At 40.5% G+C, this 21,853-nt stretch overlaps 3 protein-coding genes across 8 annotated transcripts; all 3 read right to left on the reverse strand.

Moving 5' to 3' along the window:
• Positions 1 to 7,009, reverse strand: LOC137108438 (troponin I, fast skeletal muscle-like). The gene is made up of 7 exons (XM_067492998.1): positions 6,867 to 7,009; positions 3,550 to 3,584; positions 3,373 to 3,409; positions 3,156 to 3,284; positions 2,901 to 2,990; positions 1,229 to 1,405; positions 1 to 556 (listed from the first exon to the last, which is right to left on the reverse strand). Exons 2-7 carry the CDS (start codon positions 3,558 to 3,560, stop codon positions 476 to 478), a joined length of 525 nt encoding a protein of 174 aa, XP_067349099.1. The 5' UTR covers positions 3,561 to 3,584; positions 6,867 to 7,009; the 3' UTR covers positions 1 to 475.
• Positions 7,010 to 8,465: 1,456 nt separating this feature from the next.
• LOC137108437 (troponin I, fast skeletal muscle-like) lies at positions 8,466 to 17,327 on the reverse strand. 4 transcript variants are annotated; one of them, XM_067492997.1, is made up of 8 exons: positions 17,190 to 17,327; positions 13,746 to 13,832; positions 11,709 to 11,732; positions 11,348 to 11,384; positions 10,882 to 11,010; positions 10,681 to 10,770; positions 10,050 to 10,226; positions 8,466 to 9,107 (listed from the first exon to the last, which is right to left on the reverse strand). In XM_067492997.1, exons 3-8 carry the CDS (start codon positions 11,714 to 11,716, stop codon positions 9,012 to 9,014), a joined length of 537 nt encoding a protein of 178 aa, XP_067349098.1. In that variant the 5' UTR covers positions 11,717 to 11,732; positions 13,746 to 13,832; positions 17,190 to 17,327; the 3' UTR covers positions 8,466 to 9,011. The 4 variants fall into 4 exon arrangements, with proteins under 4 accessions (XP_067349098.1, XP_067349097.1, XP_067349096.1 ...); XM_067492996.1 differs by having other exon boundaries at positions 11,709 to 11,772; XM_067492995.1 differs by lacking the exons at positions 13,746 to 13,832; positions 17,190 to 17,327 and adding an exon at positions 13,530 to 13,549.
• Positions 15,393 to 21,847, reverse strand: LOC137108435 (uncharacterized). 3 transcript variants are annotated; one of them, XR_010912197.1, is made up of 5 exons: positions 21,714 to 21,846; positions 21,554 to 21,634; positions 20,981 to 21,165; positions 16,781 to 20,567; positions 15,393 to 16,498 (listed from the first exon to the last, which is right to left on the reverse strand). XR_010912197.1 is itself a non-coding variant. In XM_067492984.1 (4 exons), the coding sequence occupies exons 1-4, from the start codon at positions 21,799 to 21,801 to the stop codon at positions 19,686 to 19,688; spliced, it is 1,236 nt and encodes a 411-aa protein (XP_067349085.1). In that variant the 5' UTR covers positions 21,802 to 21,846; the 3' UTR covers positions 15,393 to 19,685. The 3 variants fall into 3 exon arrangements, 2 of the variants coding, with proteins under 2 accessions (XP_067349085.1, XP_067349086.1); XM_067492984.1 differs by having other exon boundaries at positions 15,393 to 20,567; XM_067492985.1 differs by lacking the exon at positions 21,554 to 21,634 and having other exon boundaries at positions 15,393 to 20,567; positions 21,714 to 21,847.
• Between the last annotated feature and the right edge of the window lie 6 nt (positions 21,848 to 21,853).

Below are 21,853 nucleotides of genomic sequence, written 5' to 3' on the forward strand. Positions count from 1 at the left end.
TGTGTTTTCATTCAAAAATCAGAATAAATAAAATGAAAATGCATAACAGAAACACGCTTGCCTAAGGTACATTTTAACTACAGAAACATTTTTTTTTTTAAGTATAAATCAGCCTTTACAAAACAAAAGCAGATTCACCCATCATGTGCCAGTTAACATCAGTACATGAGGTACAAATACATCACAGTACAGGCAAAAGCAGAAGGCAGCTTAGATTGAACTGAGGAGTTTTGTTCCAAATGTGATCTACCTGAAAACTCCACAACTCCACCAAATCACAAACTTTCAATGTCTCTCTAGGAGCCAGGAACCTCCACAGCAGTCCTGTCTCATCCTTTCAGTAAAAGAGGTCAGATAAACGGTTAACAGCAGATACGGAGCATTTTGGAATAAAACTCTTCAGCTACAAAGACATTAGACTTGATTTCTGTCCTGAAAATCATTCACAGGATCAACAACTGATGACAGATCACACTTAACTATCAAACATCTTCTTCCTATCAGACTTGTCTTCAATGTTCTTGCGCCAGTCTCCCACATCGCGCAGCTGCTTGTCCTGTGGACACAGATAATATTTGTTTTGGTTAATAATTGCAACTTTTAGTTTCTAGTAGTTAAGAACAGGCCCACTTATATCACACGTGTTAAAGGATTGGATCTGGCAACGTTGCAACTTTGCTCAAAAAAATCAAGAAATGCTCAGAAAGGTCGGAGACAAATCAACAGCCTGATGATCCAACACACTGTTCAAGCAGGAACATAACATGTGTTCGTTTTTTCTCAAAGATAAATTTGACTAAATTATCTTAAGTTTGATGTACTTAAGTCTGGGCTTCAGGAATTTTTGGTACCAATCAAAGAATCAAATACTGTAGAGCCAAGTACAAAAAAAGTTTACTGTCAGATCAACTCATTTCTGCTATTAAATCATACTTTTAGAAAAATGTGTTTAGATTTTCTTTTATAAAGATCTGTGTGTGGGCAAGATTTAACATTTAACAATGAAGACATACAAAACAACTATTGGCACTGACATAACGTGAATGACAAGTCTTTTCTGCTAACAGGATGGAAATTCACTTATTACATTAAAAGCTAAAGTAAAAAGTAGAAAAAAGAAGAAGAAGAAGAAGAAGATTGTTCTAACGCAGATGGAAAGAAACCACAAAGCAAAAGTTGATTAGTTTGTATCATCATGTTTGACTGGATGAAGCAGGTAGCAGCTCACCTCTTCTTTCACCTCCTTCTTGACCTGCTTCAGGTTGGCTCTCAGATCCATGTTGACTGTATGTTTGGAGCCCAGCAGAGCCTTGAGCATGGCGTCGGCAGACATGCGAACCTTCTTCAGACGGGGTCTTTTGAACTTTCCCCTCAGATCCACAATCTTAATGTTGAGATCTCTGACCTTTAGAGGGATACAGGAAAAATAAAACAATGATTCACTAATATTGTAGTTTACATTCTTCTTTCTTCTTTTCCTTTCATCTGTTCCCTTTCAGGTGTCTCCACAGCGAATCATGTGCCTCCATCTAACCCTGTCCTCTGCATCCTCCTCCCTTACGCCAATTAACTTCCTGTCCTCTCTCACTACATCCATAAATCTCCTCTTTGGTCTTCCTCTAGACCTCCTGCCTGGCAGCTCCAACCTCAGCATCCTTCTACAGATATATTCACAATTTCTCCTCTGAACATGTCCAAACCACCTCAATCTGTCCTCTCTGACTTTATCTCCAAAACATCTAACATGAGCTGTCCCTCTGATGTCCTCATTCCTGATCCTGTCTGTTGCTCTGAACCGTTGACCCTAAGTACTTAAAGTCCTGCACCTTCTTCACCTCTGCTCCCTGTAACCTCACTGTTCCACCTGGGTCCCTCTCATTGACACATGTATTCTGTCTTCATTCCTCTGTTTTCCAGAGCAGACCTCCACCTCTCTAGATTTTCCTCCACCTGCTCTCTGCTCTCACTACAAATCACAATGTCATCTGCAAACATCATAGTCCATGGAGATTCCTATCTAACCTCATCTGTCAGCCTGTCCATCACCAGAGCAAAACAAGAAGGGGTCAGAGTTGATCCTTGATGCAGACCCACCTCCACCTTGAACTCCTCTGTCACACCTACAGCACCTCACCACGGTCTTACAGCTCTCATACATGTCCTGCACCTCTCCAGACGTCCTCATACAACACCACAGCTCCTCTCTCTGCACCCTGTCATACACTTTCTCTAAATCTACGAAGACACAATGCAACTCCCTCTGACCTTCTCTGTACTTCTCCATCATCATCCTCAAAGCAAATACTGCATCTGTTGTTCACTTTCTAGGCATGATTTTACAGGTTAGATTTTGAGTCATAATGCAGTGAGATTTTTATTCAAACATTTTTTTTTTCATCAGCTAAATTTAATTTGCCTCATTCTTTCAAGAAACAATTTTTTTTTCTAAATGACAATAATCGGTACAAACATCTTTTGTAAAAACATGTCTTTTTCATAAAATAAATGATAGAGTAATAGGTGCTGATGTTTCATTATGTGTCAGCACACTAAAGGAGGCCTTCACTGATTTCACTTGCTTCTTGTTGGTTCAAAATGTAGCATATTTTAGTTATTGTGGGTATTTGTGCAAAGTTTTATTATTCCATCACAGAAGTACTGTTAAGCTGCAACCAGTAATTGGCTTCATTATCAACATATCTTCCAAGTATTTCCTTCAATGATTGATCATCTGCAATGAACAAAACAAACATTCTTTATTTTAAAAGGCACCATACTAGATTCGATAAAGGAAAAACACTAATGTAAAGACAACAAGGATAATTTCTTCTCTTCAGTTCAGAAATCTGCCGTTTACTGACCTCACGGAAAAAGTAAAGTTCTTTTTAATACAGTCTCACCTCATTCAGAACCATGTTCAATTTGAACTCTATGGAGTATCTCTCCTCCTCACTGATGTCAATCTCCTTATGAAGCTTGTTGCAAAGTTCCTGAACAGAAAACAGTATTTTAGATCCTTGTCTGTGGATTTGTGTGGTCTTGGCTAACATAGCTTCATCCAGACTTAAATCTGTGAAATAGACCAAGAGTGTGTTTTCTAAGCTACAGAATATTTTAACTGCTCTTGCTCTTGTTCATCGGGATCCTAGCCTCACCACAAGCTCGTCCCTGGAGTACGGCAGCTCCAGAGGAGGACATTTGTCTGCCAGAAACTTCTCCCTCTCCTCGGCTTTCTTTTCCGATTCAGCCTCCAGCAACGTAGTGGCCACTCCCAGCATACAGCTCTGCACATTACAAAATGGCACAACTTTAAATATTTTCATCAGCAATTTAAAAGTCAGGGGGAGAAAAAGCAATTTAAGCGTTTCTTACCTTCAGTGTATGCTTACGCCTGGCAGAGAGTCTTTTCCTGTGGACAGAAACACAAGTTTGCCCTTTTGTTTTACTGCATGCAGCCACAAAAAGCAAAAGCTGAAAAGACCAGTTATCAAAAACACATGATCCACTGATCAAGGCCAATGAATTTACAGTAAGTCCCTGTTTACTCACTCAGTGGCCATGTTAGCTGTAGGATCCGATGTTACCTGGAGAAAAACAAGAGCATTGAAATGAGGTTTTTACCACGTCCACCATACCACACGTCCGATCTACGTCCATGTCACCAACTCCAAGTGACACACAAAAACAGGGACTGTTTGTTACTTTGTAACAAGCTAATATTACAAATGATATTATCAGTGAAGTATTGGTGGCTGAGAAAAAAACTGCTAATTATGTTAATAACCTGAATCACTTTGTTGAGAAGATAAATGACGACAAATGTGGCCGACTGCATATGACCTGACCGGGACCAGGACTTAGCCGTAGCCATACAAGCAGTGAACGTGAGGGGAATAACACAGTTCAGTTTCTCGCTAACAAACCGCTAACTTTTAGCGTTCACATCTTTCTAGTCCTGCCCTGCTGCACAAACTAATTTCTCACTTTGGATGTTTGATTCATGTTAATTCTGTATCGACGCATCGCGGTAATTCCAGGAAATGTCAAGAATCTGAGCTTTGTAACTCTGGACATTTAGAACCATGACACTTTTTTTTTTTTGAGACAAACTAGCAATGTGGCTAACGACGTATGCGCCAACACCATGATCTGTACTGAAATGTTTCAGCGATTACCATGATTTGGTTCAGACTTTTAAAGTCCTAACGTAATGACTCCTTACAACTTTGGTCTTTCAACACCACCAAGAGCTCAGAATTTGGCTACAAGTTTCACTTTGGTTCAGCTAGGCAACACGTTAGCTTATGACATCGTTATACTAACCTGTGTTCAGTAATTATGTGTGTAATCTGACCAGTTGTTGATGCTAAAAAAAAGTATGGTAACACGCTAACATGCCAAATGTCATTTTAAACAGAAACCATTTAGCATGTTGTCATAATTTTAGCCGGTCCACAAACTAAATTCATAACAGAGTACTGTACTTCAAGACCTTAATCAACTGCACCTGTGTCTCCTGCTAAGGTAACTAAGGTGCTAATATGCTAAATGTATTGCTAGCATGCTATGCTACAATTTTGCATGTAACATACTACTAATACTGTTAAATAACGATTTTTCACAAATCTACATGTGTATCATAGCCTATCTAGGAGTTTTGCATGCTAACAGTGTGCTACATTATGCTAACGTTACCTACAGCGTCACATTGTTTTTGATTCTTTTATTAGTAACTACCCATATTTGCCGTTGGCTGCATGTTGTCAATAACAATCTCTATTATCAATTAAGTAACCTTTTATTGTTTTCCTGGCCTATACTCCTGAGGACTATCTACTGACGCAGCCGCAGCTGTAGCTCAGTTGGATAGTCGTCCACGGACCACGGGGTCAGTGGTTTAATCCCCGGTCCTGGCTATATGTCGAAGTGTCTCTGGGCAACACGCTGAACCCCCTAACAGCCCATTCCCCCTCCCCAGCTGTGCAGTGCCGGTCCAAGCCCGAGAAATTGGGGAAATACCATATGATGGACTATAAGTCCATCAATGTCTGTCTGTCCTCTGCAGTCTACTAATTATCTGTTGAAAGCTTTAATTCGGAATTAAAGCTTTAAACAGTGCAATGGGGTTTTGTACAGGACGGATGGAATGAACTTGGTGGTTCGGGCATGAATTTTAATACCTTTGGTGATTCATTAATTTATTCTGCGCCACCGTCAGATTAACATTCAACACTTTGGTTTTGGTCATAAACCCTTTGGCTCATAGCTGTAAAACTTCTTATACTCAGTTCAGCTTCAGGTGTTCTTTAGTGTAAAATCACTAAAAATCTCACACATCTAATCCGATAGATCTAAAAACAAACCACGTAATCTAAAACCAAAACAAGCTGCATGGACGGACACACTACACTGTGCGTCACCTTTGAAGCCATTTCCAGAGGAACTCGGAGGCCAGATTGTCATCGCCTGAACTGCCTGCACTGTTCAGGGGCTGTGACGGACTAGTGGATTTAGGCTCTATTCCTGGAGCCACAGCTGTTCCTAACATCTTTATCACGGAGGAAAAAAATGACAGCAGGCCCATCTTAAAAGAAAAGATGTCTGACAACCATCTTAAAACATGTGGTCACCAACTGTAAGGGGGTATCTCCGGGGCTCACAATGTATTTTAGGACATAACATGCTGCTGTTATTATGGGATGGAATATCTGGAGGGTTAATTTTGGCCCCTGATTTTTGTCTTAAGTGTGTGGGTGTTAAGGTTAGGGTGGTCTCTGGAGGCAGGGCACTGGCACAGTAATGCAGTAACCCAACACCACAGAACATCCCTCGGACGGCCAAGATGTCAGAGCATATCGTAAAAATAACTTGCCGCTAACGCTGACCTCAGACGCACATACATGCACGGAGAGAAAAATAGGCCGGAGGCTACAATACCGTTTGGATTCAAAGCAAACAGCATATCTGAAAAACCAAAAAGATATCTGAAGGAAAATTGGTGGTGTGTGAAAATAAACTTATGGACACGAAAAAGCCTAAAAGTTCGTTGGAGGAAGCCATGTTTGTCAAAAACAGGTCAGAATTGTTCATTTGGGATTAAACACAAATGTAAAGGAGAATCTTGTTGCCTAAACATCTAAACAAGAAAAGGTGTTAAATTTGCCGAGTGGGAACTGGGATTTTGGCAGCCACAGCGGATTAGACCAAGTTTCCTTCTGAACCCCCCTTGGTGCTGACAGGAGGGTAAACACTGACGGATCATTTTTCAGGTTTATGCCTTGTAGTGGTGTGGTCTTTCAGGATGCCACATCACCAGATCATGCATCACCGGTTTGCCACTGCAGCGGACGGAGCACATGCTGGAGAATTTCTAAAGTGAGATGAAAAACTACTCCTTTAACCTTTGAAATCCAGGAAAAAACACTCAGGGGGCAACAGTTTTACCCAACAGTATTTTTCAAAAGTGATTTAATGCCACTAAAATTAATCAGCGTGTGGAAATGTTTTAAATTCTGTATTGTAAACACTTAGTTACTACTAAATCATCCTTTTATCGAGGCTACGAACCGATCAAACTGCTTTACACATTTTGGAAACACTTGGTTCAATGCCAACACGAGCCACTTACAGTCTGTTTAGTCTCATGACCGTGTGACGAAACATCAAATATTCTGCAAAAGCTCCAAGACAAGATTTCAACATAGACACTGTTGTTTTCAACAACGGCCCACTGTCAAACTTTATTCTAAGAAATTCCTAATGACTTCGCAGAAGAAAACATGCTCAGAATGGCGAACAATATGTGACATTAACACTTCATCCTCTAAACACACAAAAGGTGGCAGAAAAAAAGACCTGATACTTACAGAGCTTGTAGGAGTCACAGAGACACAGACCGAGTCCCAGGCAGATGAAGTGTTAAGAAGGTATATATTGCAATCACTGATAGCCCTGTAAATCCTCCACTTTCTCTTTATGGAAGTGGATTACTGGTCAAACCAATGAGCTGGCAAGGTCATGAAATACAGTACAGTGTCATCTGGCCCTTCCTTGGCCCGCTCCAATATAAATAACCCGCCCTTTAAATTCGTGATCTCTATTATCTTGTGCCATTGAGCTTCCCACAAACAGAAAACAGGAAGCATTTTGTAATTAACAGTTGAGAAAAATAATTTAGAGATCTGACGTTGTGCAGACACGCTGACTGTGTTGTTTGTCTTCCAAAAGCCTCTTTTACACACTATTCTGCATTTTTAACATTGGATTAATTATATTCTGAAAACCGCCAATATATTTATACAAATTGGAAATCAAAGAAATGTTTTTAACTAATCTGAATCCAATTCCATGCTTCCCATGCCTGGCACGGAAATTTTGGTTGTTCATATTTTCAGGAATTTGACACTGTAAATATTTAGCAGCTTTTCTGGGAGGTGTGTGCAGCTTGGCATAGAATGGAAATCACATTCACCGGAAACGTATATTTTGTAACCCATTCCTGAAGAGTTCGATGCAAACACGACAAATTATACAAATAGAAATAACTAAACATTTTACATTCTTGATTATTTAATTACTGACAAAACGTGACCAGTATATAAAAAACATAACTTTGATTTTTGCAGTCACCTTTAAAGAACAGATTGACGGAAGGCTTCTGTTGTAGCCCGGTGGCCTGGATCAAAGATGGCTAGTTACCTGAAATGTAAAAAGGAAACTGTAAGACCAACCTGATGGCTCCACTTCATTGCTTTAACTCCATTATAAAACACATTTTAAGAGGACTGACCTCACACCTGTTGAAATTATTCTCACCAAGTAAAACGTATTTAAAGTGAATGTTTGATACTAAATTTCTTTTCCTTCAACAGGAAAGTAGAGGGGTAACAACTTACAACAACTGATACTCGACCAGAAAAATCACACGTCCCACAAGGGTGTGTTAAAGATCTGTGCACCTTTCTCAGAGGTTTAGGTTTCAGCCAGACATCATCCGTGTATTTGCACATCATAAAATGACAACATCCAAAAACCACACTCACTCTTTAGATCTGTTTTCTAAAGCTCTGAGAGAAGATGCATCCATTAACCTCCATCCCCCTGCTGTACCTGTGCTCACGTTCCGCACAGCCTACCTGGGTCAAACATTGTGTTTGATATGACCTTTAATATAAGGTCAAAGAGCTCAGCTAATGAGCACGAAGTTACAACAAAGAGACGTAGAGAAAGAAGCAAAGCAACCACAAATAGACAAAACTATGACAAAATGAGGCAAAACAACCAGAGGAACTAAACAAGTACAAAGTGATACAACACAACCACAGTCACACAGAATTTAAAAAAAACAGAAGTACAAAGCAACACAAAACAACTATAAATAGATCAATATGAAGAACATCGAAATAGAGAAACAAAACCAGAAGCACGAAACCAAATAACAACCACAGAGACACAAAACAGTAAAGTAGTTTGCAGTAGACCTTTATTTGCCATTAATTTATTTCTCTTCCTCCAAAATAGCTCTTGTTGCAGTACAGTATCCATCTTTAGCGACTAGAGCATTATTAAACAATGTAATATGTTAATGTTATCCACTTGGTTAAGTTTAGAGAGAAGATGGTGGCAACGTTTAAAACAGGAAAAGAACACAAACAGTGACATCAGGCAAAATAGATTTAACATTTAAACAAAATCAGCACCTCTCTAATTTTATCCCAAGTGTTTTTGTTGCCTAAACCATAGATGGGACTGTAGATGCAAACCTGTCACCCACTCAAACATTCATCCATTCATTCATGAACTTTCACGTATATAATGTAGCCAGCTGTGGTTTTATGTGTAGCTTCATTCAGTCACTCTTCAGCGAGTGGCACTTTGGTAAATATGCATCTTACAACTTGGTAAAGATCCAAATATCTGTGGGCAGACTACACCAGTACAGAGCAAACAATGAAAACAGAGACTTGAAATACTGCAGGTATGTTAAGAGCAAATGCAGGTTCGAAGCAGATTTAAACCTCTCCCTCAAACATCTTCTTCCTTCCGTCCATGCCAGATTTGTCTTCAATATTTTTACGCCAGTCACCAACGTCACGCAGTTCTTTATCCTGAAACAGCAAATCAAACAATCAGAGCAGGGTAAGACGGCTTTCTGAAACTTTCATGTCATTAATTTAAGCTAAAGATGTGACGTATATTAAAGCCGACCTTAACCGGTCAGATAATACTTAGAGGTTTTATACACTGTTGCCCATAAAGTTGGAGCCTCTTCTCATGAAATATATTGTGACAATGTGATTTATTCTTGATAGATGAAAGTGTATGTCTTCTCAAAACTTTATTGATCAATATCCTCCAAAAATATCTCAGTGAAAAATTGAAGCACGATTAACCCTTTGCAAAAAAGACGAACCAAAATCTGAAAACAAAATTGTTCCAACTTTATGGGCAACAGTGTTTTTACTAACAGTTAGCTGTAAGTTAAGATTGGTAGCATCCAGAAGAGGCACAAGAATTAGTTGGTGCAACAAAGACGATGCATTTACTATCCAGTGTATCCATGTTGTTTGTTGTTAAATACTAAAGCCATCTACTGAAAAATTCATGAATTTAATTACACACGAAAACATGTTTCAACCATGTCTACTGCTCTATGTGGAGATTAAAGGTTTCTTAAATACAATATCACTGGATAATCTTAAACACCGTTTAGGGTCCCAGAGGGGGCTGGAGTCTATCCCAGCTGTCACAGGGTAGGAGGTGGCGTCCACCCTGGACAGGTCACCAGTCTATCTCAGGGCCAACAGAGAGACACACACTCACATTCACACCTACAGCCAATTATCATCTGCAGCCACCGAGGTGCAGAGTTTGTGTCGAAAAACATCCATTTTCAGTTCTTTCTGGCCACATGTCAAAGTGTCCCCAGGCAAGACACTGAAGACACTGCTGCTGGTGTGTGTGTGTGTGTTCCTTACTTGGCACTTTCACTTTAGATGAAAGTGCCAAATGACCAGTTCTGTTTCTTTGTAAGTCAGTCAGATCCTCACCTCTTCTTTCACCTCCTTCTTGACCTGCTTCAGGTTGGCCCTCAGGTCCAGGTTGACTGTATGTTTGGAGCCCAGCAGAGCTTTGAGCATGGCGTCGGCAGACATGCGAACTTTCCTCAGTACTGGCTTCTTGAATTTACCCATCAGGTCCTGAACTTTGATCTTCAGATCGTCAATCTGGACCACGAAGGAAGAACAGGATCAAAGTTAAGTCTAAGCGAAAAGTTTCAGCATTAAATACTAAATACTGCCGAGTTTCACAAAGGCTGTTGGAGCATTGATCTGACAAGTTTTAATATTAATTTAAGCAACTTTCAAACATAGCTGATGAGTATTTTTCGTTCATAAAGGGAGTGACTGCAAAATACAAAAAAAGCTGGACAAAATGGAAACCATCAATTTCTCCTAAACTCTCCCAGAACTTTTAAAAATTAGTTGCTGGAGTTGAAACTGAGTTTTGTTTTAAGAGTTAGACAGTTGACAAACTCTCCCTCTGTAGGAAGCAAGATTGTCCCTCTATCTTTGAAAAGGTAAAAAAAAAAACTTAACCTCTTGTGGGTTGAAACTATGTTTGAGGACTCAGTGTGATTTTATGATGACTTAAGGTTCTGCTTTATTTGATCACATCTACCTCTTTGTTGGCTTTGTTCACTTTCAACTCCAGGTCATATCGCTCCTCATCAATCACGTCGATCTTGTGGTGGATCTCCCTGCACAGCTCCTGAACACAAACGTCAGCACTATGTTATGACACTGCACCAAAACCTGGCACTGTGCAGTTAACATACAGTACATAAATTGGCAAAGGGGGGGCTCTTGGTTTCTGATGTACCTGAAGCTCTTGCATTGTCCTGGGCATGGACAGAGTGGGACAGTTCTCCGCCATGTATCTGCTCCTCTCTCGCTCTCGTTCCATCTCCTCTTCTTCCAACAAACCTTTTGCAATGGACAGCATCAAACTCTGTCACAAGACAGCAACATAACACGAAATATTAACGTACATCAAACGAGAACTCATTTAATTCATTTCCGTTGTCAGTGTTCACTAATACACTGTTGCCCATAAAGTTGGAATAAAATATTCTTCTCCTTCTCATGAAATTATTGTGACAGTGTGATTCATTCTTGATAGGTAAAGTGTATATGTTCTCAAAACTTTATGGATCAATCTCTTACAAACATCACGTGGTGAAAATAAAAACACAATTAACCTTTGCAAAAAAGAGGAATGTATCTGAAAACAAAAATATTCCAACAGTGTTTTAGCAACCTTTGTAAAACCAAGTTGGCTCTTTTACCTTCAGATGATGCCTGCGGCTGGAAGACATCTTTTTCCTGAGGGGAAACAATCAATCAAATCAATTTTTATCGATTTACTGTACATACATTACTTGGTTTCCATCCAATTTGGAGAGATTCCAACAAGACCAGAACACATTTATATCAGTTACTTTTCATAGAAAGGATAAAGAGACACTGCATTAGAACTTAGTAATGAGATCTACTCTCACTAGGATGAAATTTTAGCAGGGCAAAACATTTCACCCAAGTATAGACATAATACTTTTATTTTAAAATGTTTGACATGACTTTCATATTTGAAGGTCCAAAATCGAACAAACTTAGATGATTATACGAGTGAGATGCAGAATTACTCACTCCGACATCTTGGTGGTTGTTTGGCTTCAAACCCCGCAGGAAAAAAAAAAAAAAAAAGATTTTTCTATTTCAAAATAACAAACAGAATAGACAGATGAGATGATTATTAGGAAAAGTCATTAAGTGTGTGGAGTTCAGTCAACTTAAACAGAGGGAAAGAGAAAAAGATGGTGAGGATGTGGGGTCAGAGTGAGAAGGAAAAACTGGAATGCTTCTGTCTGGTCTTTCTGAAATAATAACTCTACTTATAAGAAACACGATACCGACTCGAGCATTAGAGGCACGTCTCAATGAAAAACCTCGTCTAAATTAGGACAGGGAATCTGGGGTCCAGTTGTCCCCTTGTGGGTATCCTTGTCATCAAAGATCTGTCTCTCGGGCAGATTATCAGGAAACATTTGATACCTCCTCTGTTGGTGCAAATATCTCGGACATGGCCGAGACATTAGCCGCCTTCTCTGGAAATAGAGACTGTGCAGAACAATCCACATCCACAAACAGAAAACAGACAAGTAAATGCTTCCCTGTGTTTAGCAAATGGGTAAAAGACAGCAATGATAGGAGAGACTCCACAGTTGTCAAACTGTTTTTTTGTGCTTCAGATCAGAGCCAGTTCCAAAGGTCTTTTAGAACATTGTCTAGTTCTACATGTATGACAAAATAAACAATAAAGACAATGAAACAGGCTTTAAATAATCCACATCCATCCATCAATTACAGCATTGGGACCAATCCCAAGCCAACATTTACGTAGCCAAACCTTTACCATAGTATTGTTACATCATAAAAGAGTTTTGCTTTGTTTTTTTTTTTAGCTGATATGAGTTTATTCAAATGCCAATGTTGAGTCTGGTCCAGTATTTCTCTTACTATCTGTGCACATCTCTATTCTCAAGACTTAATATCAGACATGATGCAGCCAAAATATTACAGAATCCGCACTGATCATGATTCTAGAGACGAACCCGGGACAATATCCCCAATATAATCCACTGACTTTTCACTAAAAAACAAACACATAATTACATCATTGTAAAATAATCTTTACATTTTACTATAGTATACAACTTCACCTCTAACGGAGGTTTTGAAACTCATCAGGTTTACAGTGGTTCTGTTAAATTGTTATTAGTATAAAGAAAAGCGAAAGCAAATATTTGGCACGTCTTGAAATGGTACAACTCACTTCAGTTAAGTGTAAAGTAGCGAAAATCCACGGCAAATCTGACCTGCTAAGGCTCCTTCTTCCCTCAGTGCATCCTGGTGCCATCTCTTCCTCTGGTAAGCGACACACGAATATCCGACATTGTATCGGTCCGTGTGTCCGTTCTGATGCTCACTTGGCAATTGTAGGCACTTTTGACATTGGAAATGGGTCAGCATGGGAACCCTGACCAGCATTAGTTTTTTCAGCAATTTGAGATACAGTAGCTCATCTACTGGACCAGAGTACGCAGGGCAGCCTTAAACTCCCCTTGGCCACCAGTTCACTAGTGTTCCTCCCTTGGACCCTGATAGATCCTGACCACTACAGACTGAGAACCTAAAAGCTGAAGTCGCTCTGATCCAGCCATCACTATTAAGTAAACAGTGAAAGGCGTATACGATGAGACACAAACTTAGCACAAAATATCAGCATTTTTGCAAAAGGTTTTCTCCATATAAACAGACATGCAGTTTATAGTGAGCATCACTGGATCACACATGAAACCAGAGTTAATTCTACTGACCCTGACTCTGTCTACTCAAATGTGGTGACACAGCAACAAACACTGGGACTTCACCACTTTTCAACATTAGAGTCCATTTACACCGACACACCTCATCACACTGAGCTTCACACCCGCACCACCGAACGCTTCAGCCCCAAAATGAAGGTCAAACCTGTCGGTAATACTACAATACAATAATAAACAGTGTGGTTGTTGTTTTCCGTTAGAAAATGTGGAACAACAAGGCAAAAAAACAACTTGTGTATTAATTAGATTTGTGCCAAGAAACAAACTAGCAGGGGAAGAAAAAAAAAAGGTTACTCACCTTTTGGCCGAATACGAAACAAAATGGAGCTACAGATTTGGGTAGTGCCTCAGTTTGGGCTTCATCAGTCGATATATACTGCATTCCCTGAAGGCAAAGGAAACCCCACATTTCTCTTTATGGAAGTTGGTTTTCTCACACACCAATAGGGATCATCAGCACCTGAAATGTTATATCTGACCCCCCCCCCTCCTCCAGCCTGGAGTCTCCTCCCTATCAGACCATTATAAATAACTGGCTTCCAGATTGTCTCAGTGGTTGCAACATTCTGCCATAATCACAAACAAAGAGACCTCGAAGTAAAAAGGAACAAAAGTAAAGTGAATAAAGAAAAATCAAAATCAGAAAACCAGACATATAACTACACAAACCTATAACAATCACATATGAACAGTGCTGGACTCCCTGTGTATAACAGAAAGCTGGGTAGTAAAGGAGCCCAGGGACCAACAGTGATGAAAGTTGGAGGAACAGCAGGTGGAGAGTGGACAGGGCAAACGGGGATTATTTAGAAGCTGTTAACAGGAACTGGCCAGTACGAGCCTGGGGGGGGGGGGGGAGTGAAACAGCACACAAAGAGATTTACAAAGGTTTTTCAGCAAGAAGAAAAACAAAGGGAGAAAATATTTAATTAACTAAATTATGACAGCGATGTAATAATAATAATAAATGGCTGAAGCTAAACATCCATTCCAAATGTAATTAACAGGCTGTTTAGAAAATGATTTAGTTTGCACTGATCTGAGAGCTGCATTTACTGGCTAAAACGACAGGCTACTATCCGGTAACCACTAGATTAATACATCTTAATAAATGTAGAAATCAGTTTAATCTCTGTGAGATAATGTTGGGTATTTTTCACACAGCACACATAACACATACAGTACACACTGTATCATACTAAGACAAGTAGTAGTAAGGTTTTCGTGAGCGAGTTCACCTGAGAGCATGTGTGATAAAACTGCTGCTTCTCTAAAGCAGCACTGTGAGCACTATGACGACAGAGTCGGTGACTTCATCTGCCAGGATCATCAAGAACTTTGAATGTATGTGATCTCCAATGTCAACATCTATACAGACATTCACTAAATGTTGATGTGATGCTTATGGTGAACCTTCATGTATCAAGTATTGCCAGTATGTGCAGTATACTTTTACTTCACTCTTCATTTTACTCCACTACATTGATTCAACAGTTGAATCAAGGTACTTTGTACAAATGGCCGTTTTTTACTATAAAAAGTTACAGAAAGAAGAGTTGGCAGTGCACATTTAGTTACTTGACACCGTCATTAATCAGATATGAACTTTGCAGATTTCACTGATTTTACTATAAGGGAGCTCACACCACATATGGACTATGAAGCTGCATCCGCAGCTTGGTCATGTGCCATGACGTCCCTACTCTGAGGCTTTTGGAACCACTGTGGAAAAGGTTCAAATCGGTGTGTGATCACTGGTTTTAGTTGTGTCAGACTGAAACATTTGTGTTACTCCCCCCTGACTATTTCAGACACCTTGTAACTACAGTAGGTTAGTTAATAACTTGACAAATATGTGCTACTACTATTATATCATTCTCCTATGTCCTATGATGTTTTATCACCTATTGGGTTCTGCACACTTTGTGGCTACGCCATATTTTACTTCAGCTTTGTACTTACACACCTGTATCATTCATTTCTCAACAGCAACACAACTCTTAAGTACATGTTTTTCTTTAATATTCCAACGGTACAAATTATATCTGACTTTAACAAGACATGAGATTCACTGCTTCACATTTTTGAACATATTCATTGAGAACATTCTTAACCACTGAGAATTCACCTGAGAGAACGAGTTAAAAAAAAAAACTTTTTTTTAGTTTGATATGATAATTTTGAACCTTTACAACATGGCATAAGATAAAAGAGATGGACACTTGTCTGCTTTAGTGCCTTGGAGAAACATTAAAATCATCTATCCTTTAGTAAAACACCAGTACTGTACACTAATGACTAAAGCAGATATATTACAGCAAGGATCAATTTACACAACTGTCACCATTTATGTCTAAAATAAAACATCCAAAATATTCAACATTTTACAACATTCAAGTGATGCCGAGTGTGCAAATGTCACCGTACGGTCACGAGACGACGCCAAATGAAGGCACCATACTTTTAGCCTCCACTTCAACCACACCGCTCACATTCTGACTTAACTGTGCTGTGAAGGGTTGTGTTACACTCGTTATTAGAGCTGTCTGACACTACTGATTGTCACTTAGCCCTTTTCCACCAAGGGAGTTTTGGTGGTTTGGAAACAAGAACCACATATATCTGGGCCTGGATTATCAACAATACCAACATATAACCAATGACCATGTGGCTCTAATGTGGCTCTGTAGACCGTGGAACCCCCCAAACAGTTCTTAGGAGTCCTGCAAATTCAACCAACTCTAAATTTGCACCGGTACCGGCCTTCAACTGTTAGTTTGTGTTGATGGAAAAGGGCTAAATGGCGCCGTTATATCAAACTCTATCAATGGGGGCCTGGGGGCTTAGTGGTAGAGCATTGGGTTGGGATGCAGAAGCCCGTGGATTCGAATACCACTCCACCATGCGTGGCCCTGCCCAGCGGGGGGTAAAAACTCATGCCAAATTAACGCATGGAAGGGACAAGTCAAAAGCCATTGATCAAATAATAATGGCTTTTTGAAATTCTAGAACTACAGTGGTTCAAGTAAAAAAAAATACTACAGTGAGGTACTCTGTCTGCTGCGTGAGTTTTTTTTTTTTTTTTTTTACCCGAATTGAACAGGAAGCTACAACCCAACAAGGCTAGTTAAACGGTTACTTAACCAGAGTCACGCTACTAGCTAACATATTCAGAACATATTCACAACACATAACATATTCAGACCAAGTGTCTCTAACAAACTAACTTTTGATAATTAGCAGAAGTTATTTTTCCCGTAACTGAAATTTACTAGCTAATGTACTTGGACTAAACGTGTTTCTACCGGACAAATACGGTTCAAGAGGAAAAACCAAATGCCATCTGCCTGGTTCATGCTCTGTGCTAGAAGTATTTTACCTATTAGTTTTAATGACGCAGCTTCAGTGTTAATGTATGAAGTTAATTGTTAGGTGACTCATTTTAATAAAATGAATTAACCAAAACATTACATATCCAGAACCAAACCTTTTACTAACCAAACCTGTACCTGCTATACACTGCAGTTCAAGAACTGGTAAATGACTAACCTGAACTATTTACCATTAGAGCTGCTCTGTGGGGGAAGCTGTGTTAAAACTTTCTTTTAAACTTTTACTTTCATTGCTATCTGCAGTTGCACCTTCAGAAGAAAACCGAACACTGAACGAAAGGATGGCAAAAAGTTGGATGTTTTTGTGATTAAATCCAACATCAGGTAGGACAGAGCTGGTGAAAACATACCTTTTTGAACCTGCATCATCAGCCCTGCCTGTTCACTCACTTCCACACAAGCAGCATCATTCCTACCTCGCTACCTGGACAAACAAACAAAGCAGATGTAAAGGACACTGTTTTCTAAAAGATCATGCTGGGTTAAATAAATCAGGTAGAGTTCAGGAGTCACGTCGAGCCTGGATTTTTGCCTTTAGACAAGGCTTCATTGAGGAAAAAAAATGGCACGTTGGCCCATTTGTCTAAGCAATAAGCTATTAATGAAAAGAATAAGCAAGTATAATTGGAAAAACTAGACTCAATTTATAGTTTTTTGGGAATGATGATGAGTTCTGTTTACTTTCAAGGGTCTTACTGATGCAGGGGTCTTTTAAAAATCCACTTGACACTAACAAAGTTCTGTTTCTTTTTTTGCTACCATAATCCACAGTTCATTATCAAAAAAATATATAAAATCCTAGAACTAACGTAAAGGGAGGTTACCAGGGAAATCATGCACGGTTATCTATGTAAACACTATATAAAACTACGTTTGACGTTATTTGTAGGCCAACCCAAAAGTAAGCATCCTCCGGGTAAGTCAATAGGATTTCTTATATTTACATTGGAATTATTCTCTATAATAAACAGAATTGTATGCTATATGTTTTGTTCAGCAGGAAAATCTTCACAGATGAACCTCACTTTTTGGATTTTTAAAAGCCTAAATAAAGTTATTGTTAGAGTATAAACAAATGACATCACGGTCACATGGACTTGGCAATTTGATTCAGACCAATTATCTCTCATCTGATGACACTATCACAAAAGATGGCAAGTTAGAAACTCAACAAGGCTATAAAACAATTTAGTGAGAGACAAGTCTCCCTTTGGTTTACCCGACAACTTCTGCAGACTTATGGATTTTTAAAAAATATTTAAAAAAATAAAAAAATAAACTCAGACTTCGGGACGAGGAAACTGGAAGTGCAAAAATGTTAACAGCCTTATGGGTTTTGGGGACTTACTCAAATGGGACTCTGAGCATTTAAATGTGTCAATTTCACAACTGGAAGGTAGAAACAGCATCAACAAATCTTAAAGAGAAAAACAATCATTGAAATAATATCAAAATTAAATGCTAAACTTTGTATATTGGACAACCCTGTACAGTAGTGCATAAACACCTCCTGGCGTGAAAACCCTGAATCACACATCAGTGGCAGAGATAAACTCATACTAATAATCCACAGAGATGCACATCAGCTTCCCAACTTCCCTGCATTCACTGAAGTTCAAATTTATAAGGGCACAGTCTGAGCACCATCAGAGAGATTTAACCGAACAAACTGTGGCTGAAAAAGGGGGCTACAGTCTTCCTCACGGAGGAGAGATTGGGCTGTTTTGCTTCCATCAAGTACGAAAAGAACAAGATTTAATTTGTGAGTCCATGTGCAAAGTTCCCTCTTGCGATAGAAGCAGATTAGTCAGCAATGTAATCCAGTCAGTGGTGATAGATCCAGTGGTGCCACTTCATTTGCACAGTCCATCCTGCAGCAGCAGAGATGCAGCTTTAACAGGGTTAAACCCCACATCTCTTTTTCACAGACTCCCTAATGGCAAAATAGAGCAACAGAACACAAACCTCCGGCTAATCCGTGGCCAGTTACTTCATCGTCAAATCTGTATGTGTGTGTGTGTGTGTGTGTGTGTGTGTGTGTATATATATATATATATATATATATATATATATATATATAACACTCTGCAGTTCAACCCTGGCGTCTTAAATATGTTTGAAATGGGCCTTGAGTGATGTGTATATTAATTTCATTTTTGTGTTAAAACGTTTTATCTGAAGGGAGAAAGAGCAACAAGCCCCGAAAGGAAGGTTAGGCTGTCTAATAACTCGCTTAAGGTATAGACTTAAAGGTCCTCTGAAGTGTTTGACCATCATGTGGTGCTGTGGAGTCACTTATTGATGAATTCTGTAAGCTCCTGTTCCGTCCACACGTGGTATCACACTTTTCTAAACTAACCGTGACCCTGGAACCATCTTTGATATCTATACACAACTCACTGAAATGCATCTCAGTGCCAGGTGCGAACTACACGGCAGACTAATTTCCCATGCTGTACTGGAATGACATCAATAATCTCCTGAGATCTCTCAATAAGAATTTCCCCTGATATAGAACACCACGACAGCATGGCAAAGGACTGAAGCAGTACTATATAAACCACACAGCCAACACTATTATAATCATCTATTTTCCACAGGAAGTCTACTGCATGTCCTGTTGTGTGGTGCGGGAGGGGGCATCACAGCCAGGTCACAATTACAGGTTTGAAGAGGAAATACATCAAATTCAAAACTTTTACAACCACTGAACTCAAGTAGGGACAATAATAATAACCAGTCAACCAGTCTGCAGCTGCCCTTGGTCGTCTCGAGGAGAATATCTAATACAATGGGGGAGTGAAGAAATAAATAGCCTTGAGCAGCAGCCTAGTGTGTTGGAAGATTCAGGTCCACGCCACTTTGCGTGAGATGGCCTGTTTGAAGCACTCTGGGTCGACGTTGCCGTTGGGACGCAGCGCCCTCTCTAGGCTCACCAGCACGTTTTGATGGCACTCCCTGATGTTGACCGGGTACTTGGCCCTCAGCAACTCGTAGGCTGCGATCAGCCTCATGTTCTGCTTCACCATCAGGTACTGGATGATGCACGTCGGTGCTAGAGAGAAACCGTCCCGACAGTGGACCAGAACACGCTTCCTCTTCTCAGTAGAGGCGTTGATGCACTCATTGATGTCCTCGAAGCAGCGCTGCTTTAGGGCCAGTCCGTCGACCAGAGCATTCGGCACGTCTCCAATGTCCACCTTAAGCCGGGACCAGCTGTGGCGGGTGCCACGGGAGCAGGTGCAGGGTATGAGGTTGAGACTGGGGCCCAGTTCTCCCGGCACACTGCTCATGTCGATGATGCTGTCGATGTTATTGCGACACAGGGTGCGTCCGCTGTATGCCGCGTTCAGGTTGCCGACGTAGATGTAGTCTGTCACCTTAGAAATGACAGGTTCAGAGTACTGGAAGTGTTCTGGTGCGGTGGATTTGGGCTCAGGCATATCGGGGCCCCGGGCCCCCGCCGGCCCTGTGGCGGCTCTCCTGCTGTAGTTGCGCAACTTCTTAGATCCTGAGCGAGACGGAGGGTTGGAGTCAGACTCAGAGCTGCTGTTCCAGGGTGGAGAGAAGAGAGAGAAGCGGCTGGAGGATTTGCTCTTGTTGAGGATCTCCAGCGGGCTGGACAGACCGGAGCTGGACGCTGTGGTGGAAGCTGAGGCACAGAACAAAGATGCTCGCTCCAGAGAACCTGTACTGCTGGCAGCTCCTGCACTGTGAGCCTGCTCCATCTGCAAGACACACACTCAAGTTTTACTCAGTTTCTCTGCCTTTTCCTACACATAACCCAGTCCTGGCATTTCTACGACAGACATTTGAGACTTTAACTTGTTGTGTGAAAAGGAGAACTGTAAATTTTTGTGTTCTACTTTACATTCATGAAGTGAGCATTAAAATAATTATGGGCATGTGCTTCAAAAAGATTTAGCACCCCACCTGTGACAGTTAAATTTGCCCATTTGAACTGGGTTCTAATCTTATTTTTAAAAAATAGGCCTCCTATGACCGTAGTTGTGTGATTCTGCCCCACCTTCATAAGTCCTGGAAAAGTCAATACGTTCTTGTGAGAGATAAGCTTGGATCATAACCCTCTCAGAAACTTTTATTCATGCCACTTCCTGGCAGAGTCACAGGTAGTGTATACCTGAGCTTTGAGGTTGTTCTTCCACTCCTGTGTCTCCAGAGCTTTGAAGCGTCCGCTGCTGTCAGAGGACACCGACACGCAGAGGGGCCGGTGAGCTCTCGGGGGGAGCTGGGGGGTGAGGGCCACGGGGACGGGCCTCGCATCTGCATGCTCACTCCTATTCATCATCAGATTGGGGCAGGAGCCTGGGACACAGGAAAAGATGCCTAAGCCACATATCTGGGCACCACCACCACATCAGTTTTTATCATGTACATTCAGTATCTGACTCTCGTTCGTTGGAACAAAACGTTTGAAAAAGAGGCACAAATTGCTGATGAAGTTGAATATTTTGTGGTAAACGAAAGCTGATTTTGTGGCATTGTAACAGCACTTAACAGTAATGACACTGACGGGAGCTGTGTTTTTACACTCAGAACATTTCAGGAACTTAGGTTACAGTGTGGGAATTACACTTGGCACTTTATTCCCCAATCAAGCAAGACTGAGCAGTAACGCCGGATAATGTTTCACAACTGATTTAATACAATGAACAATTAGATGAAGCCTTTTTGCATGAGATGTTTCACCAACCTGTGCATTCTGAGCGGGTGATGGACTGAATTTGCAGGGTTTTCTGGGTTTTTAACAGGCTGTGAAGGGTTCTCACAATACCTGCAGATGAGAGGCCGCTTTGCTGTGAACTTATCAAACAATGTTTAATCACTGATCGTTTAAGGAGCACAGATCTTACCGTTCCTGCCATTCCGCTGGCAGAGCACCTTTTTATCCAGCAGTTTCTGTGAACTCAGGTCTTTGTTCCGCTCCTCTTCGGGTTCCATGTTCCGCCACCTGCTGACAGAGGCACAAAAACCCGGATCAGGCGGCCCGTCA

This window comes from Channa argus, chromosome 23 (genome assembly GCF_033026475.1).
Source record: "Channa argus isolate prfri chromosome 23, Channa argus male v1.0, whole genome shotgun sequence".
Taxonomy (NCBI): domain Eukaryota; kingdom Metazoa; phylum Chordata; class Actinopteri; order Anabantiformes; family Channidae; genus Channa; species Channa argus.

Excerpts from the sequence above, each read along its gene's own strand:
- LOC137108437 (XM_067492994.1), bottom strand. The coding sequence starts at position 12,978 with ATGGCACCAGGATGCACTGAGGGAAGAAGGAGCCTTAGCAG. Across the intron at positions 11,011-11,347 it reads GCCGCAGGCATCATCTGAAG|AGTTTGATGCTGTCCATTGC; the intron begins GTAAAAGAGCCA and ends GTCTTGTGACAG. Across the intron at positions 9,108-10,049 it reads AGAAGGAGGTGAAAGAAGAG|GATAAAGAACTGCGTGACGT; the intron begins GTGAGGATCTGA and ends TTGCTGTTTCAG.
- LOC137108435 (XM_067492984.1), bottom strand. The coding sequence starts at position 21,801 with ATGGAACCCGAAGAGGAGCGGAACAAAGACCTGAGTTCACAGAAACTG. Across the intron at positions 21,635-21,713 it reads CCAGCGGAATGGCAGGAACG|GTATTGTGAGAACCCTTCAC; the intron begins GTAAGATCTGTG and ends TCTCATCTGCAG. Across the intron at positions 21,166-21,553 it reads CACCCGCTCAGAATGCACAG|GCTCCTGCCCCAATCTGATG; the intron begins GTTGGTGAAACA and ends CCTGTGTCCCAG.
- LOC137108438 (XM_067492998.1), bottom strand. Across the intron at positions 3,285-3,372 it reads GGCGTAAGCATACACTGAAG|AGCTGTATGCTGGGAGTGGC; the intron begins GTAAGAAACGCT and ends TGTAATGTGCAG. Across the intron at positions 1,406-2,900 it reads TGAACATGGTTCTGAATGAG|GTCAGAGATCTCAACATTAA; the intron begins GTGAGACTGTAT and ends ATCCCTCTAAAG.